Here is a 26,942-nt window from a genome sequence, read left to right as displayed (position 1 = left end):
TACACCATGCACCAAGGTAAGCTTCAGCCAGACCAGGGTTATGTGATGAACAGGCCATGAAAGCATGAGGTGGGAAGAGCCCTGAACACACGAGATTTGGCCACATAAAGAATGAAAGTTTCGGCAGGGCACGGTGGCTCATGCCTGTAATCCCAGCACTTTGGGAGGCTGAGGTGGGCAGATCACTTGAGGTCAGGAGTTCAAGACCAGCCTGGGAGTTCAAGACCAGTTCAAGGCCAACAGGATGAAACCCCGTCTCTACTAAAAATACAAAAATTAGCCGGCAGTGGTGGTGGGTGCCTGTAATCCCAGCTACTCGGGAGGCTGGGGCAGGAGAATCGCTTGAACCCAGGAGGCGGAGGTTGCTGTGAGCCAAGATTGCGCCACTGCACTCCAGCCTGGGTGAGAGCGAGAGACTCGGTCTCAGAAAGGAAAGAAAGGAAAGAGAGAAAGGAAGGAAAGGAAGGAAATAAGGAAGGGAAGGAAGAAGGGAGGGAGGGAGGGGAGGGAGGGGAGGGAAGGAGGGAGGGAGGGAAAGAAAAAAGAAAAGAAAAGATAGTTTTGGTGCATTAACAAAAGGCCAGGTGCAGTGGCTCACATCTGTAACCCCAGCATCTGTCATCCCAGCACTTTGGGAGGCCAAGACAGGAGGATCACTTGAGCCCAAGAGTTCAAGACCAGCCTGGGCAATGTAGCAAGACCCATCTCTACAAAAATAAAAGAAAATCAGCTGGGTGTGGTGGCATGCACCTGTAGTCTCAGCTACTCGGGAGGCCAAGGCGGGAGGATCACTTGAGCCCAGGAGTTCCAGGCTGCAGTGAGCTGTGTTTGCACCATTGCACTCCAGCCTGGGCGACAGAGTGAGACCCTGTCTCAGGGAAAAAAAGAGAGAGAAAAGAAAGCCTAGAATAATCCTGAAAGATGACATAAAGATATTTAGCAAAATCTAATATCTGTTCCTGATAAAAGTTCTCATTAAAACAAATAGATGCTTCTGGAACATGATAAAAATATCGCCAACCAAATCAAGCACTGCGCTCAACAGTGAAGCCCTGGAGACCAGAGGTGCACGTTCCTTCCGGCTAACAGTGGGCCCCTGATGACAACGGACTCTATTCTGAGCAGCCATCCCTGACAACTCCTGGCCCTGACAGGCCCTCAATCCAGGTCTCAAGGAAGAGGACTGTGGCCTGAGCTGGGGCGGCGGCCAGAGGAAGCCAGGAAGGCAGCTCACACTCTGGGTCATGAGTGCCACAGGCAGCAACACCCGGGCCAGGGACCCAGGTACTCACACTGACACGCAGGTGCTCCAGGAAGTAGCGCAGCAGGAGGGCGCTCAGGCCCAGGGCCCGCGCCCGCTCGTGACCTCTTGGGGACTTGATCCATGGGCTCAGGTGCTGAGGAAGAGGGGCGTCACACAGGTACTTCTCAGAGGGCAGCCCTGGGGGCAGGAGCCTTGTGCATCGTGGGCCAGCTCAGTGTCCCTGCCAGGCCATCCTTCCCGGGCTACAGGGGGCCAAGCCGGGGACCCAGAGTGGTGCCAGCCTTAGGCCACCATAGCTCCTCTGGCCCTGCCACTCTGTCCTCCAGTCTGGTCACAGACACAACCCAGCCCAGGTGGACCCAGGGCCAGCCAGGACTGTGGAGGGACAGGGTGGAGGCCACCTTGGTCCTAGAAGAACACACTCTGAGCATGGGGGTCGGCCCCACCCTAGCGCCACCCTGGTAGCGGCCCCCAGTCAGGAGCCATGGGTACCCGTGGGCCCCTCCATCCCTGCGCCATGCAGTGGCGGGAGAGGACAGGCTCCAGAGGTCCCACCTGGGTCAGGGCCTCCCCAGCTGCTTGCCAGCCCAGATGGGAGGGGGTGCACCTGCCTGTTCATAAACCACCCCCAAGTGCAGAGAGCACCAAACTGTCCCTTGTGGTGCCCACATGTGGAGAGAGGGCCAGCAGCCAGGTGGAGTGCCCTCTGTGCCCCCATCCCCATCCCCATGACAGTTCCCCCCTGCACACCTCAATCATGATCTGCAGGCCTTGGGGGGTCATGTTCCGCTGCAGGAGGCTCGTCAGCAGATCCTCAAGGGCGTGCAGTGTCTCCAGATACAGGGACTGGAAGGAGAGCCAGGCCGTCCAGCCCCACCAGTGACCCCGCAGCCTACAGTGGCCTCCCGCCGCTCTCACGGATGTGGACACAGGCAAGGGAAACACAGGGATACCTTCTGGCAGCCTCCGTCCTCCTCCTTGGGCTCAGGCAGCAGGGCCATGATGCTGTGCAGGCAGCCATGGATCACATCCGCCCGGGCCTGCTCGTCCAGCGCTGGCTCCACGGAGCTGAGAGGCAAGTTAAGGGCCCCAGACAATGATCCTAAGGCTGAGACTCAGACACCCAGTAACCTCCAGGCCTGTGCGGGCAGCACAGCCACTGCCATGTTTACTCTGCTCCAGACCATGGCGGCACCCCACGCAGCATGCGCACACACAAGGTGTGCACACACGTGCGCACATGCACGCACAGGCACACGCACGTGCACACACGCGCATACACATGTGCACACGCAGGCATGCACACACAATGCACACACGCACGCACACACGCAGCTGCACAGGCCTGTGCAGAGGCAAGAAAGGATACACCAAGTAAGTGCAGGTGAGCATGGCTTTCTTCCGAATAGGTGTCCTCAGGGAGTCCGGGGGCTCTGCCCTGATGAACTCCTGGGTGAGGCAGGTGCATGACTCAGCCCTTGGAGGAAACGCCAGCTCTCCTCCCTGGTCAAGCTCTGTCCCCCAGCCTAAGTGACAGGCGGGGCCCGAGGAGCAGAGCCCCATGTGTCCCTACATGGCCCCTCCCATGTTCCCAGGCTGTCTTCACATTATCACCCTCAGTGCCCCCAGTCCCCACCTCTGGCCTCAGTCTCCCAGGAACCTGCCTGAGGACCTGCCAGGCCACGGCCACGCTCACCATCATCTGTGCCACCAGCTCTGCTTTCCGGGTGAAGTGGAAGGAGCCAGCCTGGGTGCTGCTGCAGATGGCGCGGCTGACCATGCACACACTCTGGACAAGGCACAGCTTCAGGGCTGGGTCCTGCAGGGACGCAGGGCTACAGGAGACGCCCACGCCCGCCCTCCAGGGCTGAACCCGCACACACCCCCTTTTCTTTCTTCCGAAGCCAGAAGTGCTGCACTCTGCTCTCAAAGGAGCTCTCTAGCCAGCCCTTTTGCTTATCAAAGTCTGTGTGGAAGACGCGGGGGGCCACCCAGGGGTTCCCCCGTGTCACACTCCAGAGAAGACAGGCCACAGAACAGACACTGTGTGGTGTGACCAGAGGGCCCCCCACAGCAGGAGGAGAGTCCTCCGGGGAGTGCTGAAGGGCTGGGAAAAGAACCTCTCAGAACAGCCCCGCCCTCCCAGCCACCACAGGAGAACCAGAGGGCCTATTCTTCAAGGAGGGGCTGACTGTCCTGAGAGAGGGGCTTGTCAGGTTAGTGCCAGGGAGGCCAGAAGGGAAACTTGTTAGTGAGGCTGGGGTGAGGCCTTGGGGGCCAGTGGAACCTCCACTGCCACTTCCACTGGCTTTGGGCCTTGGCTCCTCTCCTAGGTGCTCACTAGGGTCCGGGGAGGTACAGCCCCCACGAGCACTGAGGAGCAGAGCCAGAGGAGGTTCCAGCTGTCCTGGGACGGGTGGGGCTGGCTGAACTCCCTGGGGGGCGACAGCCCACGACCCAGCCCCTCGGAGGCGTCTGCGCCTCCCACTGCCGTCCAGGGCCCAGGCCAGGGAAGGAGCCCTGGTGATGCTCTCGAACGCCTCCTGGGGATGGAGACCAGGAAGCCCCAGCAAGCTCCAAGCTCCCCCTCCGGCCTCTGCCTATGAAGCTCAACCCGCCCAGAGGAGAGCCGAGAGGAGAGAAGCCAGTCCAGCACTTAATTCCTACACACTGTACCTTGGTTTCTACCTTTATTCCTAGAACCTGAACAACAAAAAGTGAAATGAGTTAAGACGTGACTCCCTGGCAGCCCCAGCTCCCCTGGCGTGGCAGGCCCACCGCAGCGCCCACCTTGGTGCTGAAGTGCTGGCCGATGTTCCGGAGGATGTCGGACTCCACCTTGGCCAGCACCAGCTCCCGGGGGGCCCGGGCCGCCACGTGCCCATAGCACAGGATCAGAGCACTCTTCACCTTCTCCACTTCGTTCTCACTTCGATCCTGAGAGGCCAGAGGAACCAGCGGGGCTTCAGTTACACAGTTACACTCCCCGACGGGAATCCTCGGCCTCAGAAACTCCTGAAATCCTCCCAGAAGAAGGGCCAGAGCCAGTCAGTGACAGCAGAGGTGTGACCCAGCCGTGCAGGGCACCACCTGAATCTGGGGATGGGGAGAGCCTCTTTGAAAGGGGCAGGAGCACAGGCAGCCAGCCAGGCATGGGCCCACTGGGTACCGAGTAACAGAGGGCCAAGGGCCGAGGTAGCGGAGGGCCGAGGGTCAAGGCAGCACAGCCACGTGAGAGAGTCAGGCAGGAGGCAGCTGAGAAGAGCTCAAGGCCCCACCCTTGCTGTGCTGCAGATCAGCCTCCATCCGCACAGCAAGGGCTGGGAAGCCCTGCATGCTTGGTCCAGCCCTGAGATGCTGTAACTGGGACAGTTACGGGAGACAGGAAATAGAGGGACCACAGCCGGGTTGGGGGCCTGCAGCAGGGGCCCACTCCTTCCTTAAACCAGGCTCAGGCTCTGCCAGCACAGCTGGTGGTTTGGCAAGAACGCAGAATCTGCTAGCCACCAGGGGGCAGAGGCCTGCCCCAGCCGCGAACCCCCCTCATCACCCACACCTGGCAGAGACATGGCCCTGGCCACAGCTACGTTTGCCTCTGGGAGGCCATTCTGCCGTCCTCCCCACTGGGAGCACCCACGCACAGGTCCTGCCCATGGAAGCAATGCAGGAGCAAAAATTGCTCCAGGGACGCAACCAGCTTCCTGCCCCACTCCAGCCCGCAGGGCACCCCCTGAGCCTCAAACTTGTGGATAGACAGCTGTCCCCAGCCCTGCATCAGTGTCACCCTAACCTTAAAAATGTTGAGAATGCCAATGGATTTTCTGAAGACCTCTGACCTCACGAAGTCCTCCAGCTGGGCCAGCGTGTCCTCGAGGTGGGAGATGGCACAGATCCCGAAGCAGCAGGCGAGGCCCTGGGGGGCAGCACACTTACCCCGGGCAGGGAAGAGCACGCACTGCCACACATGCACGCATACTGTCACATGTGGACATGGGCACACCCACATGTACACACATGCGCACACCTGCACACACAACACATCGTGCACACACCCTGTGCATATACGCACACCACGTGTGTATGCACACACGCACACACAGGCACGCAGGCTAGCCAGCTGCCTCAGAGAACAGCAGGTGCCACCGTCCTCCAGCCCTGGGGTGTCTGGGGCTTCTGCAGGGAAAGTGGCCCCACCTCGCGTTCTGCCTCCTCCTGGTATCTGGCCGTCTCCAGCAGCTCTTGAAGGTGCTTCCTCACCACCTCCTTACTTGAAGCAGCACCCAGCGTGGTTCCTATGCATTTGTATAGGAAGTTCTGAAACAAAACCAGAGAACACGGCTCTGCCTGACTCCTGAGTACAGGGAGACCCAGCGCTGCCATGGGGCTGCCCCTGGGGTGCACCTCCTGCCCACAAGCTGATGAGAACTGCAGGGTGAGTCCGGGGCAACATCTGAGGAATAAGGGGTGGGGCCGGTGGGCTCTCGCACTCCTGGCCCTCAGCCACCACGAGGAGGCTCTGCCAGGCCACCAGGGCCACGGGAGACAGGGCCCAGACAGCAAGTGACAGACACGAGACCCAGGAACTCGGAGCCCAAGTACCACGCCAGGAACGCCAGCAGGTGCCCCACCTTCTCCTGGGGTGCCTCATCGTAGCAGGGCAGCTGCCTGCACAGCTCCAGGCTCAGCTGGCAGATCCACGCGTTGTCAGAAATGATGGCCAGGGTGTCTCGCAGGAACTGCAGGCCAAGATGCCACTGAGCGGCTGGGAGCCCGACCCCTCACAGGGCTGGCTGGAGCCTGGGCACATCTCCATGTGCTGTGGCTGCAGGGGCTGCAGACCGCCTTCCAGCGGAGGCGGGGGGCGGCAGAGCCAACCCTCAGGGGACAACCATGCCACAGTTGGCTCACCAGGCAGGGTGAGAGGTGGCCCCCGACGCTTGGGGCTGCGACTGCTAGAGGGCCGGTGCCTTGTCACAGCAAGGCCCCCGCTGCAAGGCTGCTGGGGTCTTCAGCCTTGACGCTGCCTGATCCTTGGCTCCCCAGCCAAACCACGAGGTGAGGTCGAGGCAGGTGGCCCAGCCTCTGCCACCCCAGCACCCCCCAGGCCAGACAACACCTTAAGGCCCAGGATGGGCCGTACCCCGGCCCTCACCATCAACAGCTTCTCCTCCCACTCCTCCTGTGGCAGGGTCTCTTCTGTGTGCTCTGAAACGACAGCCGCGCAGGCCAGCCCATCCCAACACGCACCAGTGGGGCTCAGAGCCCAGCACCTGCCCTGGAGCTGGGGATGCTCAGCACAGACAGGCCCCACCGCCCCGCTGCCCCCCACCTGCTCCCAGGAAGCACCCAGCGGGAGTGCTTTTCAAGCCCCAGGTCACCTGGGGCCTTTCTTGGACCACAGGGGAGTTTTTTCCAATTATACAACCCTAGTCCCCATTGGCCACCCTGGTGCCACTTGGCAAAGGTGGGGTCAGAGCTAGCACCCTCCTACTCTGAGACCTGCCCTCCCCACAGGGTTATGCACCCCATCCTGACCCTGGCCTCACCATCCAGGTACCCCAGCAGCAGCGGGACAGTCGTCTCCCAATGCTGACCCAGCAAAGGGTGAATGTTTGGGTGCAGAACACTGAGGAGGCGCAGCGCCGCCGCCCCACGTCCGTCCCCTAGGTAGGGGCTGGAAGACACAACCTGAAAAGAGGCAGCGTGGGAGCCGGGTCTGAGCAGGGAGCACTGGCCATGCCCACAACCTGCACCTGCAGGGCCACATCACCCGACGGGGAGCCTGGCTCTTCCCAAAGCTGGGCCGCCCACGTAGAGGAAAACCACACCTGAGCCCTGACCGCGGCTGCCCACTGAGAAGGTAACCCCTTCCAAGCCTGGGTGGAGCACAGGGACACAGAGTGGGGCGCTGGGCACGCTGTGAAAGGGCGAGGCTTACCAACAGTCTTCCGGTTACAGCATAGGGAGACGGGAGGCTCGCTGGAGATGAGAGGTGGAAATAGTCAGTGGGGGGCTGCCTGTAGCCCTGGGGCAGGTGTCAGGAACTGCAGGATGGGGAAGTGGGGGCAGGAGTGGGGAGGTGGGGTACGGCGCGGCACGCACCATGGGCGTCGTACTGGATGAGGAAGGCGTCGGCCCCGGCCTCCTGCCTCTTCTGCGCCAGATGCACGAGGCTCCTGCAGAGCGGAGTCAGGGCCCCAGTGAAGCGCACGGGGGTGAGGAACTGGAGCAGGTATGGCCAGAGGACCTAGGGGAGCAGAGGGCCTGGTCTGCATCTGCCCAGAGGGAGGTCCCATGCAGATAGGGCCCTGCCAGAGCTCCAAGGTGGAGACAGACCCTCTGCTGGGCCTGAGCACCCTGGGCCACTGCCCTGGAGAGCTCTGTTGTCGCCAGGCAGGGACGGGTGCCATGCACTCACGTGACTCATCCTGTCCACGGTGGTGCTGACCAGGTAGAGGGTGCGCACGCTGATGGCCCGCACGCTGTCGGCCTTGGGGTCCTTGCTGCCGGGGCCTGGCTTCTCAGGCTGGAGGAAGGCAAAAGGCGAAGGCGTGCGTGGGCGGCCATGGCTCTGGGCCTGAGGACACGGCCTGCCCGGAAGCAGGGCAGACCCTGAGCCTCGCCGCAGGTCATGCAGACATGTGCACCACCTGCCGCAGACAGGAAAGGCACTCTCCGCTAAGATCACCCAAGAAAGCAGGCTTACCTGCCTCAGTTCTCATCTTCAAAACAAACAAAACCTTGAGCATTTGCTAAGCTACTGACTCCATAAAAAATCACTGCTCGTGACGTTGCAATGCCTGCAGGGGAGGAACGGGATAGCCTCTGTGGGAACGTTAACCATGTCAGAAAACCTGGTTCCCACCAGGACGCCACCCAGCCTCGGCAGCCATGGTGGGCTGGATGTCTGCTGTCCTCTCTGTACGCTCAGCTCCCCAGAAGGCGTCCCTGTAAGCAGACGACTTCTGTTTCCCACACGTTCCATTCAGGTTTTGAAATACCAAAAAGTAAAAGCTCAACCACGAAGCAGCATATTTGGAAAATGGCAACACTGCAGGGACTTCTAATCCCTCTCTTTCAGAAGCTAAAAGTCACACAGAGAAAAAAATAGTGATATTTAGGCCTTGAACTTCAATTTTTACAGTAGGTGCTAAAAATATAGATAGAACTTCATACCAAACATACACTTTGAAATCCTGACCATTAGGCCAAAAATAATATTGCAACCAACACTTAAAAGCAGAAATCAACCTGGCCAGATTCAATATAACAATAAATCCACAACACCCATGAAAACCTATCGACCTGGAGATTTTAAAGATCATAAAAGAATCATTTGTGTTAATAAAGAAACCAAATAGAAACTGCAAAATACCTGATAACGAACAGTGAGGACGTACTCCACCAGAAACACGAACGTTAGGACACAGACTGGGGACAATGCCTGTGCAAAAAAATGCACCAAAAGTACCACAACAGGGAGACAAGGAACCACAATGGGGAAACGAGGAGCCAAGAACAAGGAAAATCCCAGCGACAGGGTGTGAAAAAGTATAACCGTGAAATAAAGAATTCAATTCAGGAAACGAATAATGTAACGATCCACTGAGGAAGAAATTACTAACTTGGAAGAACAGGCTGCCGAAGACTTCAAGGAAGAAGAAATTTAAAAAGAATGGAAGAAGAAAAAGCTAAAAGATGTGAAGACAGCAGTGCTAGCCTTCGGATAACAGATACACCAAAGTCAGTGAGACACAAAAACAGGGGCAAGAAATACTCAAGAAATAAAGGAGCGAGCTTCCCAGAAACAAGAGACCAATAGCTCATGGAAGGGTCCGCAGAGCAGAGGCACGGGCAGCCCCAGGTGAGCTGGGACACCGTCCTGCGCCAGAAAGGGCAACGGGGCCTCAGGACAGGGGCCTGCGCGCTCAAAGGGTGCTACCGACCAAGTGTGGGACAGTTTGAACACCAAGGCCAGCAACAGGGACTGCGCATGGACCCCTGTGTCAAACAGCAAACCACGAGTCCACGCGGAGAGAGATGCATGCACATAAGAATAGGAGAGGCTCTGGCCAGGCGTGGTGGCTCATGCCTGTAATCCCAGCACTTTCCGAGGCCGAGGCGGGCGGATCACAAGGTCAGGAGATTGAGACCATCCTGGCCAACACAGTGAAACCCCGTCTCTACTAAAAATACAAAAAATTAGCGGGGCGTGGTGGCGGGTGCCTGTAGTCCCAGCTACTCGGGAGGCTGAGGCAGAAGAACGGCGTGAACCTGGCAGGCGGAGCTTGCAGTGAGTCGAGATCACCCCACTGCACTCCAGCCTGGGCGACAGAGCGAGACTCCGTCTCAAAAAAAAAAAAAAAAAAAAAAAAAAAAGAATAGGAGAGGCTCTGTCACAACAGAGGCCAAAGAACTAAGTACAGCAATATCACTGGAGTTAGAAAACCATCCATGCATAATTAAAAACAATTGATGTTGCTAAGTGTTTATTTACGTATTTTATTTTGTTTTATTTTATTTTATTTTTTGAGATGGAGTCTCGCTCTGTCACCCAGGCTGGAGTGCAGTGGGGTGATGATCTCAGCTCACTGCAACCTCTGCCTCCCGGGTTCAAGCAATTCTCCTCCCTCAGCCTCCCGAGTAGCTGAGATTACAGGCACCCACCACCATACCTGGCTAATTTTTTTGTATTTTTAGTAGAGATGGGGTTTCACCATGTTGGCCAGGCTGGTCTTGAACTCCCGACTTCAAGTGATCCACCCACCTCGGCCTCCCAAAGTGCTGGGATTACAGGCGTGAGCCACCGCACCCGGCCTGATGCTGACTAAAAGTTTAATCACAAGAAGATGTTTACTTAATCCCAAAGATCTCCCTACAAACTACTTATTTATTACAAGGCAGAAACAGCAACTTTCCAGTGCAGAAACCGAGCATAGACAAGTGATCAGAACTAACAAGATCAACACTGAAACAAACCAACACTAGGACCCCCGATATGATACACTGGTGGGGACATGCACGATTCCATGAGATTCCTCCCAAAACTGCATCACCTGGATCAAATCATGAGGAAACACCACCACACCTGAGCTATTCAACAAAATAACTGGTCTCAATTCTTCGAAAGTATCCAGGTCAACAAACACAAGGGCAGGAGGCTAACAGGGCACAGCAGCCACATAATGTATGTGTCTGGGCTGTACCCTATGCCAGAAAGCAGCTAAAGGGACAGAACTGGGATAACCGAGGAAGTGCATGGATCAGGTGACATTATGGCCTCCATGTAGAATTTCCTGATTCCAACATCTGGACTATGGTTGTGTAGAACAATGTCCTTATTCTTAGGAAATAAACAAGGTATTTAGTAGTCAGTGATAAAGGGACACGATGTCTCAATTTTCTCTCAAATGAGTTGGAAAAAAATTGTGCATGTATGTACCTATGTATGTGTGTACAGATGACAAATATCATACAAAGGCATAAGAAAAGCATATACCATGATCTCTTACATAGACATGAAAATCCTCAACAAAATACCAGCAAACTGAACACAACAATGTATAAAAATGATTATACACCATGATCAAGTGGGATTTATCCCAGGAATGCAGGTTTACCATCTGAAAATCACTTAATGAAATGCACCATATCACTAAAATAAAGAACAAAAACGACAAGCTCATCTTAGACACAGTAAACAGCATATCAAATCTAGTACTTCTTCATAACAAAACCGTTCAGCAAAGCAGGACTAGAAGGTGGTACCTGTGACCTGATGAAGCCCCACAGCAGGAATCATACCTGATGGTGCCGGCCTAAATGCTTCTACACAAAGAGAAGGAACAAGACAAGGGTGTCTGCTCGCACCGATTTTATTCAACAGTATTGGACGTTCTAGCTGGGACAACTAAGCAAGAAAATTAAATAAAAGGCATCCAGACTGAAAAAAAAAGAAGTAAAACTATAGTTGTAGATGACACAATCCTTATAGAAATCCTAAGAAATCCAATAAAAACTATTAAAATAAGCAAGTTCAACAAGGTTGCAGTATACAAGATCGATATGAAAGGATAATTGTAGGTCAGGCACAGTGGCTTATGCCTGTAATCCTTGCACTTTGGGAGGCCGAGATGGGCAGATTGCCTGAGCTCAGGAGTTTGAGACCAGCCTGGCCAACATGGTGAAACCCTGTCTCTACTAAAATACAAAAACAAATCAGCTGGGCATGGTGGTGCATGCCTGTAATCCCAGCTACGTGGGAGGCTGAGGCATGAGAACTGCTTGAACCCGGGAGGCGGAGGTCACAGTGAGCCGAGACGGTGCCATTGCACTGCAGCCTGGGCAACAAAGTGAAACTCTGTCTCAAAAAAAAAAAAAAGAAAAAGAATAATTGTATTTCTATACAGTAGCAAATAATAAACTGAAAATGAAATTAAGAAAATAATTCAGACTGGGTGCAGTGGCTCACACCTGTGGTCCCAGCACTTAAGGAGGCCAAGGTGGGTAGATGGCTTGAGGTCAGGAGTTCAAGACCAGCCTGGCCAACATGGTGAAACCCCATCTCTACCAAAAAAAAAAAAAAAAAAAAAATTAGCCAGACATGGTGGTGGGCGCCTGTAATCCCAGCTACTCAGGAGACAAAGGCAGGAGAATTGCTTGAACTCAGGAAGTGGAGATTGCAGTGAGCCGAGATTGTGCCACTGCACTCCAGCCTGGGAGACAGAGCAAGACTCTTTCTGAAAAAAAAAAAAAAAAAAAGAAAACGAAAAAGAAAGAAAATAATTCCATTTACAATAGCATAAAAAAGAATAAAATATTTATGAACAAATCTAACGAAAAAAGTGCAAAACGTATACTCTGAAAACTACAAAATGTTAAAATAAATTAAAGACCTAAATAATAGAAATACATCCCATGTTCATAGATACAAAGATTTTGATATTGTTAAAATGGAACTACAGCCGGGCGCGGTGGCTCACGCCTTAATCCCAGCACTTTGGGAGGCTGAGGCTGGCGGATCACGAGGTCAGGAGATCGAGACCGTCCTGGCTAACACGGTGAAACCCCATCTCTACTAAAAATACAAAAAATTAGCGGGGCATGGTTGCAGGCGCCCGTAGTCCCAGCTACTCGGGAGGCTGAGGCAGGAGAACGGCGTGAACCCGGGAGGCGGAGCTTGCAGTGAGCCGAGATCGCGCCACTGCACTCCAGCCCGGGCGACAGAGCGAGACTCCGTCTCAAAAATAAATAAATAAATAAAAAGATGGAACTACTCCCCAAACATATACAGATTCAGTGTCACCCTATAAAAATTCCGGGTGACTTCTGTGCAAGAATTGACAAGCGGATGCTAAAATAAATTCACGTGGGAATTCAAGGGACCCAAAATAGCCAAATGATCTTGAAAAATAACAAAGTTGGAGAACTTGTATTTCCCAATTTCAGAATTTGCTACAAAGCAACAATGTTCACAGCAGCATTATTCACAGGAGCCAGAAGGTGGCAGCACCCCGAGTGTCCATGAAGGGACGAATGGGATAAGCACTTCGCCATCTCCACACAGGGAATATCGAGCCCTGAAGGAGCGAAATTCTGGCAGCGCCACACCATGGGAGAACATTCAGGACCTTATGCTGAGTGGGAGAAGCCAGACACAAAAGGACAAACGCTGTTTACGTCCACTTACACGAAGTGCCTCGAGCAGTGAAATTCGTAGAGAGAGAAGGTGGATGGTGCGTGCAGGAACTGCGGGAGAGAGAAGGTGGATGGTGGGGTGCAGGAGCTGCGGGGGAGGGAAGGTGGATGGTGTTTTACCATCATAAAAATGTTTTACTGAAAAAGCAATCATGGCCAGGTGCTGTGGCTCTTGCCTGTAATCCCAGCCCTTTGGGAGGCCAAGGCAGAAAGACTGCTTGAGCCCAGGAGCTCTAGACTGGCCTGGGCAACACAGAGAGACCCCATCCCTACAAAAACACAACTTAATATTAGCCAGGTGTGGTGGTGCCCACCTGTGGTCCCAGCTACTTGGGAGACTGAGGCAGGAGGACTGCTTGAGCCTGTGAGGTTGAGGCTGCAGTAAGCCATGATTGCATCACTATACTCCAACCTGGGTAACAAAGCAAGAACCTGTCTCATAAAATAAATAAATAGGCCAGGCGCGGTGGCTCACACCTGTAATCCCAGCACTTTGGGAGGCCGAGATGGGCGGATCACGAGGTCAGGAGATTGAGACCATCCTGGCTAACACGGTGAAACCCCATCTCTACTGAAAATACAAAAAATTAGCCAGGCGTGGCGGTGTGCGCATGTAGTCCCAGCTACTCAGGAGGCTGAGGCAGGAGAATGGCGTGAACCCGGAAGGTGGAGGTTGCCGTGAGCCGAGATTGCACCACCACACTCCAGCCTGGGCGACAGAGCAAGACTCTGTCTCAAAAATAAATAAATAAACAAAGCACTCAATATAATCTACCATACTAACAGTCAAAAGAAGAAAAAAATACATAATTTCACCAATAGATGCACAAAAATGTTTCAATTTTGACATCAATCCACAAAATTCATAATAAAGTCTCAGAAAACTAGAAATAGAAAGGAATTTCTTCAAGCTGATAAAGGGCATCAATGAAAACCTATTACAGGTGGGAGCAAAAATAGTGGCTCTCATGGAGACAGAGAGTAGGCTGGTGGTTACCAGAGGCCGGGAAGGGTAGAAGGTGGGGGTATGAAGAGAGGCTGATTAATGGGTACAAATATATATTCAGAAAAAAGACCTAGTATCCTATAGATCAGTAGGGTGACTATAGTTTACCCTACTATAGATTATGGATTATAGTATAATCTATTGTACATTTCCAAATCGCTAGAAAGGAGTAATTAGAATGCTTCCAGCATAAAGAAAGAACCAACATGCAAGGTGGTGGATATCCCAGTTACCCTGATTTGATCTCTACACATAATATGAATGTATTAAATTATCACAGGTACCCCAAGCATATGTACCTCTATTATGTGTCAATAAAAACAAGAAAGCAAGCCCATTTCGGGCGTGACCTTGTTTCACTGGGCTTCGCTTTACTGTACCTCACAGGGGCTGCATTTTAACTAAGTGGAAGGTCTGGGGCAGCCCTGTGTCCAGCGAGTCTACGGGCGCCTTTGTCAACAGCATGTGCTTGGTGTGTGTGTCTGTGTCACATTTTGCTCATTCTTGGAATATTTCAAACTGTTTCATTAATATATCTGTGATGGTGATTTGTGATTAGAGATCTCTGATGTTACTATAATTGTTCTGGGGTGCTATGAACTGCAGTATATAAAACTGCAAGCTTAATCAATGAATGTTGGGTGTCCTGACCCACTGGCCAGCCACTCCCCACCTCTCGCCCTCTGCTAGGGTCTCCCTGCTCCCTGAAAGACAACAATAATGAAATTAGTCCAATTAAAACCCTACAATCACCTCTATGTGTTCATGTGAGAGGAAGAGCCGCACACCTCTCACTTTAAATCAAAGGCCAGAAATGATTAAGCTTAGTGAGGAAGGCATGTCAAAAGCTGACACAGGCTAAAGGCCAGACCTCTTGTGCTAGTCAGCCATGTTGTGAATACAAAGGAAAAGCTCTTGAAGGAAATTAAAAGTGTTACTCCAGTGAACACACGAATGATAAGAAAACAAAACAGCCTTATTGCTGACACTGAGAAAGTCTGAATGGTCTGCATAGGGAATCAGACCGGCCAAACATTCCCTTAAGCCGAAGCCTAATCCAGAGCAACTCTTTTCAACTCTGTGAAGGCTGAGAGCAGAGAGGAAGCTGCAAAAGAAAAGCTGGAAGCTGGCAGAGGTTGGTTCATGAGGGTTAAGGAAAGAAGCCATCTCCATAACAAAAATACCAAGGTGCAGCAGAAACTGCTGATGGAGAAACCGCAACAAGTTGTCCAGGAGATTAGCAAAGAGCATTATTATTATTATTATTATTATTATTATTATTTTTTGAGACAGAGTGTAGCTCTGTCTCCCAGGCTAGAGTGCAGTGGCGCCATCTCAGCTCACTGTAGCCTCTGCCTCCCAGGTTCAAGTGATTCTCCTGCCTCAGCTTCCTGAGTAGCTGGGAATACAGGTGTGGTCCACCACGCTTAGCTAATTTTTGTATTTTTAGTAGAGACGGGGTTTCACCATGTTGGCCAGGCTGGTCTCGAAGTCCTGACCTCAAGTGATCCGCTGGCCTCAGCTTCCCAAAGTGCTGGGATTACAGGCATGAGCTGTAATGACTGCAAAGGAAAAGCTAAGAGAAAACAAAAAAGCCTTATTGCTGGCATGGAGACATTTTAAGAGCATTTTATTATTTCTTTGTTTTTGTTTGAGACACAGTCTTGCTCTGTCACCCAGGTGGGCAGATTGCTTGAGCTCAGGAGTTTAAGACCAACCTGGGCAACATAGCAAAACCTATCTTTAAAAAAACAAGACAAAACAAAACAAAAATTAACTGGGCGTGTTGGTGTGTGCCTGTAGTCCCAGCTACTCAGGAAGGTGAGGTGGGAGGATTGAGTCCAGGAGGCTGAGGCTGCAGTGAGCTGTGATGGAGCCACTGAACTCCAGCCTGGGTCACAGAGTGAGACCCTATTCCAAAAAAAAAAAAAAAAAAAATTCATAAGGTGATTAATCGATTGCTGCCATAGACAGTGATTTCTCTCACAGATCTGGGCAACAAAAACTGAAAAACTTCTGGGAAGGATTCACTATAGTAGAAACCATGAAGAGCATTTGTGATTCATGGGAAGAGGTCAACAAAATCAACATGAACAAGAGTTTGGAAGGAGTTGATTCCAAACCTCATGGATAACTTTGACAGGGTCAAGACATCAGTGGAGGAAGTCACCGCAAATGTAGCGGAAACAGTAAGAGAATTAGAATTGGAAATGGAGCCTGAAGATGGAACTGAATTGCTGCGATCTCATGATCAAACCGGAATGGATGAGGTAGTGTTTCTTTTGGATGGGCAAAGAAAGTGGTTTTTTGAGATTGAATCTGCTCCTGGTGAAGATGCTGTGAACGTTGTTGAAACGACAACAAAGGATTCAGACTATTCCATAAACTTAGTTGATAAAGCAGTGGCAGAGTTTGAGAGGAATGACGCCCATTTTGAAAGATCTACTGTGGGTAAAATGCTATCAAATAGCAGTGCATAAGACACAGAAAAGTTTTGTGAACAGAAGAGTCAATCAATGCAGCAAACTTCATCATTGTCCTATTTTAAGAAATTGTTGGCCAGGTGCAGTGGCTTACGCCTGTAATCTCAGCACTTTGGGAGGCCGAGGCAGGTGGATCATGAGGTCAGGAGATCGCGACCATCTTGGCTAACATGGTGAAAACCCGTCTCTTCTAAAATACAAACAATTAGCTGGGTGTAGTGGCGTGTGGCTGTAATCCCAACTACTTGGGAGGCTGAGGCAGGGAAATCGCTTGAACCCGGGAGGTGGAGGTTGCTGTGAGCTGATATTGCGCCACTGCACTCCAGCCTGGCAACAGAGCAAGACTCTCCACCTCAAAAAAAAAAAAAAAAAAAAAAAAAGAAATTGTCACAGCCACCCTAACCTTCAGCAACCACCACCCTGATCAGTCCAGCAGCTATCAATATCAAGGCAAGACCCTCCACCAACAAGAAGATTATGACTGGTGATGGCTCAGATGATCCTTAGCAATTTTTTTTAGCAATAAAGTGTTTGTAAGTTAAGGCATGTACATTGCTTTTTAGACATAATGCTATTGCACATTTAATATACTACAGTATAGTGTAAACATAACTTTTCTTTTTGAGAGGTTCTCGTTCTGTTGCCCAGGCTGGAGCATAATAGTGTGATCACAGCTCACTGCAGCTTCAGCCTCCTGGGCTCAAGCAATCCTCCCACCTCAGCCTCTTGAGCAGCTGGGACCACCGGCGTATGCCACCATACCCAGCTAATTTTTTTAAATTTTTTTGTAGAGACGAGGTCTGGTTACATTGTCCAGGCTGGTCTCAAATTCCTGGCCTTAAACGATTTTCCTGCCCCAGCCTCCTAAAGTGCTTCCCCAAACAACATTCTGTTTTCTTTTTTCAGGTAGGGTGCCACTATGTCACCCAGGCGGGAGCGCAGTGGTGTGATCGCAGCCTCGACTCCCTGGGCTCAAGTGATCCTCCCACCTCAGCCTCCCGAGTGGCTGGGACCTGAGGCGTGAGCCATCAGGCCCAGCTAATTTTTTTTTTTATTATTGGTAGAGATAAGGTCTCGCTATGTTGCCCAGGCTGGTCTCAAACTCCCAGGCTCAAGTGATCCTCCTGCCTTGGCCTCCCAAAGTGCTGGGATTACAGGTGTGAGCCACTGCGCTGGCCCAGCATTCAACTTTTTTTGTGTGTGTGATAGGGTCTCGTTCTGTCACCCAGGCTGGAGTATAATGGCATGATCTTGGCTCACTGCAACCTCTGCCTCCCAGGCTCCAGTGATCTTCCTGCCTCAGCCTCCAGAGTAGCTGGGACTTACAGGTATGTGCCACCATACCCAGCTAATTTTTGTATTTTTTGTGGAGATGGGGTTTCACCAGATTGTCCAGGCTGGTTTTGAACTCCTGAACTCAAGGAGATTGAATGATCTGCCCGCCTCAGCCTCCCAAAGTGCTGGGATTACAGGCATGAGCCACTGCGCCCAGCCCCCAGCATTCTTAATAGTAAAAGGCAGTATGTTCCCCTTATGGGAACAAAGCAGGGGTGGCTGCTGTCACCACTTCTATTCATTCAGCAGCATGCTAGAGACTTCACCAATGTAGTAAGTCAAGAAAACAAAAAAAGGTAACACAGATTTACAAATAAAAGTGCCTATATGAAGAAGACATGATGCTCTATGTAGAAAATCCCAAAGAATCTATAAAAAAGCAAAGCCACAGGATACATGGTCAATATCTAAAAACTAATTGTATATTCTGTACGCTAACAATGAACAGTTAGAAATTGAAATGAACAAAATTGTACCATTACAATGGCAGTAAAAATAAAATAGCTTTTACAAATCTAACAAAATACCAGAATATACAGAATCTACATGCTGAGAATTACAAAATACTGGTGAACAAAACTGAAGATCTAAGTAAGTGTAGAAATGTACTGCTTTCAAGGATTGGAAGACAGAATATTATCAACAAGATGACTCTAAAATTTACAGGAAAAACAAAGGAACTAAAATAGCCAAAACGTGATCGAAAAAGACCAAAGATGGAAGACTCACATTACCTGACTCCAGAACTTACTATAAAGCATCTGGGCACGGTGGCTCACGCCTGTAATCCCAACACTTTGGGAGGCCGAGGCGGGTGGATCACTTGAGGCCAGGAGTTTGAGACCAGCCTGGCCAACACAGTGAAACTGCATCTCTACTGAAAATACAAAACCTAGACGGGTGTGGTGGTACACGCCTATAATCCCAGCTACTCAGGAGGCTGAGGCACGAGAATTGCTTGAACCTGGGAGGCGGAGGCTGCAGTGAGCCGGCATGGCACCATTTTACTCCAGCCTGAGTAACAGAGCAAGACTCCGTCTCAAAAAAAAAGAACTTAACATAAAGCCATGGAAAGACAGTGTGGTACTGATGACAGATGATGACAGATTCCGCAGATGAGTGGAGCTGGAGCGTTAGAGAGAATCCATACAGTTGCCTGATTTTCGACGAAGATGCAAGGCAATTTGTCAACGTACAGAGAAGAGTGTTCTCAACACGTGGTGCTGGGACAACTGGACATTCACATGCAAAAAAACGAGCCTCAAACACACCTCACATTTAACAAAAATTAACTCAAAAGGCCGGGCACAGTGGCTCATGCCAGCACTTTGGGAGGCCGAGGCGGGAGGATCACCTGAGGTCAGGAGTTTGAGACCAGCCTGTCCAACATGGTGAAACCCTGTCTCTACTAAAAATACAAAAATTAGCCTGGCATGGTGGTGCACATCTGTAATCCCAGCTACTCGGGAGGCTGAGGCACGAGAATTGCTTGAACCCAGGAGGTGGAGGTTGCAGTGAGCTGAGATCACGCCATTGCACTCCAGCCTGGGCAATAGGGTGAGACTCCATCTAAAAAAAAAAAAAAAAAAAAAAAACTAAAAATGAATCATAGGCCTATATGTGAATCCTAAAACTTAAAACTTTTAGGCCAGGTGCAGTGGCTCACACCTGTAATCCCAGCACTTTGGGAGGCCGGGGCGGGCAGATCACCTGAGGTCAGGAGTTCAAGACCAGCCTGGCCAACATGGTAAAACTCTGTCTCTACTAAAAATTTAAAAAATAAAAAATTAGCCAGGCATGGTGGTGCATGCCTGTGATCCCAGCTACTCGGGAGACTGAGGCAGGAGAATCGCCTGAACCTGGGAGGCGGAGGTTGCAGTGAGCCAAGATTGCACCACTGCACAGTCCAGCCTGGGCAACAGAGCGAGACTCGGTCTCAAGTAAACTGGCCATTAAAAAAAAATTAAAACTTCTGCTCTCTGAAAGACAGTGTTAAGAAAGTAAAAAGACAAGCAACAGACCTGTAAGAAAATGTCTATGGGCAGGAGCAGAGGCCCATACCTATAATCCCAGCACTTTGGGAGGCTGAGGCAAGCGAATCACTCAAGGCCAAGAGTTAAAGATCAGCCTGGGTAACACAGGCTGTCTCTATTCAAGAACAAAACAATATGTATTAAAAGTTAAAAAAATACATATTTATAAGCCATAAATCCAACAAAGGACTTGTGCCCAGAATATAGAAAGATCTCTCAAAATTCTATAATAAGAAAACAACCCAATTTGAAAATGGGCACAAGAAGTGCCACCCATGGTGGCTGGCGCATGCCTGTGGTCCCACCTACTCGGGAGGCTGAGGCAGGAAGATCACTTGAGCCCAGGAGTTTGAGCCTGCAATGGGCCATTATCGTGCCACTGCACTCTAGCCTTGGCAACAGAGTGAGACCTTGTCTCTAAAAAATTAAAAAAACAAAAATAATTTAAATGGAAAAAAAAAAAGTTAGGTGGGGTAATATAGATAAAACAGTAAAATAATAACTAATTCTAATCTTTAACTCATGTTTCTCCAAAAACCTTAAAGGGGAATCTACATCCAGGCGAGGCTCCCTGATTTGTCTTCTCCTCCCCAGTGGCCCTGCACCTGCCTGCTCCAGAATCATCCGGCCACCCCTTGGGCTGAACCACAGAGCCCAGCACCCAGTGGCACCACAGGGCCTGCCGCTGCCGCTCACCCCCTCTGCAGTGTGTCTGGCGAACACCCCAAGGCCCACTTGTCTCAGAGCAACATGTCCTGCTTTGCTTTTTGAACATTTTATCACGAATAATTTGAAACATGCAAAAGTAGAAAGGTCGATACACTGAACCCCACACATCAAGCAATGGAGACTGAGTGAGAGGCTCCACGGAAACAGCAAGGTGCTGTGGTTAAAACACATTTGAGTGCTAGGTGTGGTGGCACACACCTGTAATCCTAGCACTTTTTCAGGCCGAGGTGGGAGGGTTGCTTGAGCACATACTTGTAATCCTAGCACTTTTTCAGGCCGAGGTGGGAGGGTTGCTTGACCTCAGGAGTTCGAAAGCAACCTGGGCAACATAGTGTGATCTCGTCTCTACAAAAAATAAAAAATTAGCCAGGTGTGGTGGCATGAGCCTGTAGTCCCAGCTACTCAGGAGGCTAAGGTAGGACGATCGCTTCAGCACAGTTCAAGGCTGCAGTGAGCTGTGATCTCGCCAATGCACTCCAGTCTGGCTGGCAGAGCGAGACCCTGTCTCAAAAATAATAATTATTATTATTACATAGATATAAATATCTGAGTGTTAGATTCCATCCTATTCAAAATGGTTTTTCTTTTGGTTTTAGAAAACCTTAATAACGTTTTCTAATATTCAAAGAAACCTCCAACTCCCAAACTCTTGGGAACTGAAAGACTAAAACAGAGGCCTTGGCTCTCCAGTTCATGCCTAATGACCCGTGGAGCTGCCATGAAGACGCTGAGGTCAGAATCAGCTGAGCTGGTGGTGGCCCACCTGCTGGGGCCTGCAGAACAGGCATGTGTGCGGCTTCCTCACTGATGACCACGCACTTAGAGGCAACATCACAGCATGCTGTCACTGAGCTCAGACGTTTCCAGTTAAATTCACGTATCCCACTTGGGGCACAGCGGGCACCACAGTGATGGTCACGAGAACACAGGAGGGCGGCGTGTCTGTTCTGAGCTGGCCTTGGTGGACAGACCAGCTTTGCCAACTTGAAAAACCAGACCCAGAGCTGCAGGGACTCAAGCACCGATGCGCTCAGCAGCCAGCGGGCTGCAGCTCAGGGTGACAGAGGGCTGTCTAGACCATCTGTGGGTTATTTCACCACGTTCTACCTTGCTCTCCTTCAAGAAATTGGCATTTGTACAGTAACTTCTTAAATAGAAAAGCCCCAAATAGGACAAACTCTCCATTTCCTGCTTCTGCGTTCTGAGTCCTGGGAGCTGCTGAGAGGACTGGCTCAATGCAGAGGCTCTGATTCAGAAACCAGAGGGAGCCAGGCACAGTGGCATGTGCCTGTAGTCTTGGGGGGCTGAGGCGGGAGGGTCTCTTGATCCCAGGAGTTCCAGGCTGCAGTGTGCTATGATCACACCTGAGAACAGCCACTGCACTCCAGCCTGGGCCACAGAAGCAAGACCCTGTCTCTATTAAACAAAAGACAGCAGAGGGCACCTCCACACGCAGACTGCAGCCTACACATCCACCCTCTGCTGGGCCAGTGGCTCCTGATGCCAGTGCCTAACACAGGCCAGGGGCAGCGTGGGCCTAGGAGGCAGGCAAGGTGGCAGCCCCTTACCTCCTGCTCGGGGGGCAGCGCGCACTGCTGCACGATGTACTCGATCATCGCCTCACCTCCAGGCTGCTCCAGGTAGCCGTGGTGGGCCATGGCGCTGATCACCTGCACCACTGCCCGCTTCACCTGCCCAGAGAACAAATGGGAGATCAGGAAGGGGACGCAGAGACTGCCATGCCAGTCCAGCCAGCAGAGAGGAACCTCAGTCTTCCTCCCACCCACATCCACACATGTGCCCACAACTGCAGCTACACTGACACCTGTACCTGCACCCACACCTGGGCCTGCACCTGTACCCACACCTGTACCTACCTGTATCCACACCTGGGCCTGTACCCACATACCTGGGCCTGGGCCTGTACCCACATACCTGTGCCAACGCCCACACCTATACCCACACCTATGCCTGCACCCACACTTGCACCTGTGCCTGCATCCATACCTGCACCTGTACCTACCTGCACCCACATCCACACCTATGCCTGCTCCCACACCTGTACCTGAACCTACCTTCCTCCACACCTGTGCCAGCACCAACACCCATACCTATAATTACCTGCATCCACACCTAAGCCTGCACTCACACCCATATCTGTACCTACCTGGGTCTGCACCCACACCTGTACCTGGATGTACGTGTACCTGCACCTGCACCTGCGCCTGTGTCTGCCTTTTTCTCTGTCCCTAAGCTGTGTGAAGGCCCCTTTGCCCCTGGAAGGCAGCCTTCCTGCCAGCTTGTGGATGTGCTCAGGTCCGTAGGGAAGGATTCTTTTCCTCCAGTTCCCTTTGCCTCCCTTCCCTGCTGCCAGAGGAGAGCATCTCACTTACTTTCCCTCCTCCATCCACTTCCATCAAGCTGCACCCCAACTCCAAGAGAGCTGCTCTGCTGAGGGCTCCACCCAAAGCCACCCTGCCCCCAACCCCTAGCCTCCTGGGCACTGGCAGCTGCCCTTCCCAGGCTCCAAATACACCCATCCCTCCGTCCAGGGCTCACCCTGGCCTCAGGGGGTGAGGCTGCTGTCTTTCTGAGCTAGCTTCTCTCGTGTGATCCCCATGTTTCCTGGGGTGTACCATAAATCTGGTCCCTGAATCTGCAGTTGTCACCCAAGCAATTCTAGGAGTTGAGCCTGCATGTCCAGCCTCGCCCAGTAACCATGCCTGGTGACTCGGAGGCACAGCCAGGCCAATGTGGCGCAACCGGCCCTTCCCCTGAGCCATGGCTTCTGCCCATGCTGCCCTCCCTGGGGATCCTTTTCTCCAGCATCGCGACCATGCCTCTGCCCCTTCAGCTCTCACGTCCAGCATCCCCACCCCGAGGAGGCTTCTCCAAGCACTTCCTCCTTGTGCTATCTCAGAGAACAGGGTGGGTGTGGAGGAGCGAGCCGGTTGGTCTCAGACTGCCCAGACTGTGTGCATTTAGCCACCTGGCATTGCAGGTGGTGTCCAAAAGGACCAAAAGACCCTGTCAGGGGTACGCTGGGGAGAAGAGCTCTGAACGTTGGGGAGTGTGTGGAACACATAAGAAGCACCGCAACAGATGTGGCACGGGGTCCGTTTCAGTAGCTTCTGGGGAAACAACAAGAGTCTCACAGAAGGACCCCAAGGGGAGGCCCAGCACAAAGGCTGGAGCAGCCCCCGAGAGGGCTAAGGGTCTCTGCTCCCCCTGTAGCAAGCAGGTCCTACCCAAGACAGCAGCCCCTGGGCAACCTGGGTGCAAACCTGGGTGCAGTCCTAACTTTCGCAAAGATCCACCCGCCCAAAGCTAGGCCTGACCTCTGCCCTGGGGTCCTGGGAGGTCATCACTAAGCCCCAAACATCTGGCCTGGTAAGAATGTTCTTGTCCACCTGGGGTCTTAGGCCACACCAGATGGTCTCATGTGACAGGTGGAGGCTATGGGCCACGTGGCATCAGCTCCACCTCCAGAGGGGCTGGAGATAGCTCAGCCACGAGGGCGCCAACCGGGTCCACATGACAGACCCCAAGGCAGGAGCCTCCCTGGTTGTGATGCTCTGTGACCCACATTGCTGCTGTGAGGAGGGGCAGGGGGTCTAACACTGTCCGCGACCCCAGGAGAGGATGGCTGGGAGCTCTGTGTGTGGGCCCTCCCGGATTCTGTCCCAGGCACCCCAACCATGGCTGACGTGGACCTGCATCCTTTTGCTGCAATCACCGCGAGCAGAGCAGCACTGTGAGTTCCAGGTTCTTCTAGAGAACAACTGAGCCTGAAGGAGGGGCTAGGGACCCGTGGGCCTATAACCGGTGCCAGTGTAGGGTGGCCTTGGGGACTGTTTCCTGAGTGAGATGTGGGAAAAGCACCAGCCACACACTGAATGGCACACTGTCATCCTTTGTTCCCAAGCTCAGTCCAGCCAAGGGTGGTGGCCGCCTGGTTGGTGGGTGATCTCACAGCACAGCCTGGCCACACCCTGCAGCTGCCTGTGGTGTGGTGGTGCAGCCTGGGCTGGCCCATGTGGTTTACCTTGCTGTTGGTGTCCAGGAGAGGAAGCCTCATGGAAGACAGGATAAAGGGCTTTTTATCTTCCATCTGAGCAGCTGCAAGAAACAAACAGGACAGATCAGCCTACCACTGAGATGAGGACCTCAAGGTCCATTCCACATCACCAGGGGCCTGGCTTCCCCGTGGTCCCCGTGTAGAAGGAAGAGGGAGCATAAGGAAAGCATACCCACTTTTCTTCAGGGGACAAATGATTTACTTTCCTCAAATAACATCATTCTACCTAATCCAAAAGCTAAGTGGCTGGTAGCTTAGGGCGGTTGGTCGTAGAAGAATGGGCCTGAGTCAGGTACACCCAGGTTCCAACGCCAGGGAAGTTCCTTCAGTGGTTCTCAAGCGCTAGCTACAGCATCAGAATCACTGAAGGCGGATTAAGCACTGTGGGCAGGGTCCTCTCCTGCTCCCCCTCCAGGCGCTGACTCAGCAGGTCTTGGGGGGCTCAGGTGTGCATTTCTTACACGTTCCAAGGTGAGCTAATGCTGCTGGTCTGGGGACCCCTTGAGAACCATCAACAGGGCCTTCATTTCCAGATATTTAAATGGGGATAAAAAGTGGATATCTAAGAGTGGCTGAGAGACTATAAAAATGAAGGACACTGGGGACAGTGCAAGTGACCTCTGAGGTCCACTGCACAGGACAGGACTGCTGTCCCACACGACAGTCCTTGGAGAGAAGGGTCACGACAACCCAATGTCACAGATGAGGAACTGGAGGCCCCAGGGACTGCGGAGCAGCAAATGGCAGAGCTAGACACAGCCTCTTCATGCCTGGAACCCAGTGCCTTAAAGCTGCTCATACACCCCATACCCTGGCCCCTCAATGCGGGCACACCTGGGTAGAACACCTTGTCTCTCACTGTCGGTTTCGAGGCCAGCTGCAGCTCTCTATGCCAATGTTCCCCTAATTAATGCTCTGAGCTGGCATTTAGTGCTTCTTTGGGATCCCAATTGGTCCCTTCTCTGAGGGTTTGGGACACTCCCTTGTGGGAACTCCCCTGTCACGTGTGGGGTGACTCCAGCCCTGGGTTAGGAGGATGAAACAGACGTGCGCCATAGAAGCTCAGAAAAGACAGGTTCCAGATCTAACCATGAGACACACCATACTGCTTTTAGAAGATGCCATAGAAGGATCTTCATAGCCTCAGAACTGGGAAGTATGGAAGGCAATAAGAAAAGATGTAAGGGGTTAGGCGTGGTGGCTCATGGCTATAAACCCAGCACTTTGGGAAGCCAAGGTGGGCAGATCACTTGAGCCCAGGAGTTCAAGACCAGCCTGGACAACATGGCCAAACCCCTTCTGTACTAAAAAATACAAAAATTGGTCGGGCGCGGTGGCTCACGCCTGTAATCTCAGCACTCTGGGAGGCCAAGACGGGCGGATCACGAGGTCAGGAGATGGAGACCATCCTGGCTAACACGGTGAAACCTTGTCTCTACTAAAAATACAAAAAATTAGTCGGGCATGGTGGTGGATGCCTGTAGTCCCAGCTACTTGGGAGGCTGAGGCAGGAGAATGGTGTGAACCCGGGAGGCAGAGCTTGCAGTGAGCTGAGATCGTGCCACTGCACTCCAGCCTGGGCAACAGAGCGAGACTCCGTCTCAAAAACAAACAACAACAACAACAACAACAAAAAAACACACAAAAATTAGCTAAGGGTAGTAGTGCACACCTATAGTCCCAGCTACTCGGGAGGCCGAGGCACAAGAATCGCTTGAGCCCAGGAGGCGGAGGTTGCAGTGAGCTGAGATCACACCACCACACTTTAGCCTGGGTGACAGAGCAAAATCCTGTCAAAACAGGGGAGGGGAAGGGAGGAGGGGAGGGGAGGGGAGGAGGGAAGGGAGGAGGGGAGGGGAGGGGAGGAGGGGAGGGGAGGGGAGGGGAGGGGAGGAGGGGAGGGGAGGGGAGGGGAGGAAGGGAGGGGAGGGGAGGGGAGGAGGGGAGGGGAGGAGGGGAGGAGGGGAGGGGAGGAGGGGACGGGAGGGGAGGAGGGGAGGGGAGGGGAGGAGGGGAGGGGAGGGGAGGAGGGGACGGGAGGGGAGGAGGGGAGGGGAGGGGAGGAGGGGAGGGGAGGAGGGGAGGGGAGGGGAGGGGAGGAGGGGAGGGGAGGGGAGGAGGGGAGGGGAGGGGAGGGGAGGAGGGGAGGGGAGGGGAGGGGAGGGGAGGGGAGGGGAGGAGGGGAGGGGAGGGGAGGGGAGGAGGGGAGGGGAGGGCAGGGGAGGGGGGGAGGGGAGGGGAGGAGGGGAGGGGAGGGGAGGAGGGGAGGGGAGGGGAGGAGGGGAGGGGAGGAGAGGGGGGGAGGGGAGGGGAGGGG

General features: G+C 52.6%; 1 protein-coding gene across 21 annotated transcripts in view; it reads right to left on the bottom strand.

The window, feature by feature from the left end:
* The window catches only part of MROH1 (maestro heat like repeat family member 1), a 113,347-nt gene that overhangs the window by 15,738 nt on the left and 70,667 nt on the right, over nucleotides 1-26,942 (bottom strand). For 13 of the 21 annotated variants that reach the window (XR_010135066.1, XM_063709627.1, XM_063709618.1 and 10 more), the window contains 17 exons: nucleotides 24,593-24,666; nucleotides 22,116-22,238; nucleotides 7,683-7,790; nucleotides 7,367-7,511; nucleotides 7,203-7,243; nucleotides 6,811-6,952; nucleotides 6,417-6,469; nucleotides 5,893-6,000; nucleotides 5,459-5,578; nucleotides 5,055-5,177; nucleotides 4,055-4,201; nucleotides 3,941-3,967; nucleotides 2,961-3,083; nucleotides 2,634-2,713; nucleotides 2,218-2,332; nucleotides 2,015-2,110; nucleotides 1,293-1,397 (listed from right to left, as the gene is read on the bottom strand). Coding sequence is in view for 20 of the 21 variants with exons in the window: in XM_063709627.1 (XP_063565697.1) it covers nucleotides 1,293-1,397; nucleotides 2,015-2,110; nucleotides 2,218-2,332; nucleotides 2,634-2,713; nucleotides 2,961-3,083; nucleotides 3,941-3,967; nucleotides 4,055-4,201; nucleotides 5,055-5,177; nucleotides 5,459-5,578; nucleotides 5,893-6,000; nucleotides 6,417-6,469; nucleotides 6,811-6,952; nucleotides 7,203-7,243; nucleotides 7,367-7,511; nucleotides 7,683-7,790; nucleotides 22,116-22,238; nucleotides 24,593-24,666 (1,730 nt within the window). In the remaining variant the exon portion in view is untranslated. The remainder of the gene's footprint in view (nucleotides 1-1,292; nucleotides 1,398-2,014; nucleotides 2,111-2,217; nucleotides 2,333-2,633; nucleotides 2,714-2,960; nucleotides 3,084-3,940; nucleotides 3,968-4,054; nucleotides 4,202-5,054; nucleotides 5,178-5,458; nucleotides 5,579-5,892; nucleotides 6,001-6,416; nucleotides 6,470-6,810; nucleotides 6,953-7,202; nucleotides 7,244-7,366; nucleotides 7,512-7,682; nucleotides 7,791-22,115; nucleotides 22,239-24,592; nucleotides 24,667-26,942) is intronic. The other 8 variants (XM_063709621.1, XM_063709615.1, XM_063709625.1 and 5 more) reach the window with 1 other exon arrangement.

This window comes from Gorilla gorilla, chromosome 7 (genome assembly GCF_029281585.2).
Source record: "Gorilla gorilla gorilla isolate KB3781 chromosome 7, NHGRI_mGorGor1-v2.1_pri, whole genome shotgun sequence".
Lineage (NCBI taxonomy): Eukaryota > Metazoa > Chordata > Mammalia > Primates > Hominidae > Gorilla > Gorilla gorilla.
The sequence above is the reverse complement of the archived record's forward strand: the minus strand, read 5'-3'. Positions and strand labels throughout refer to the sequence as shown.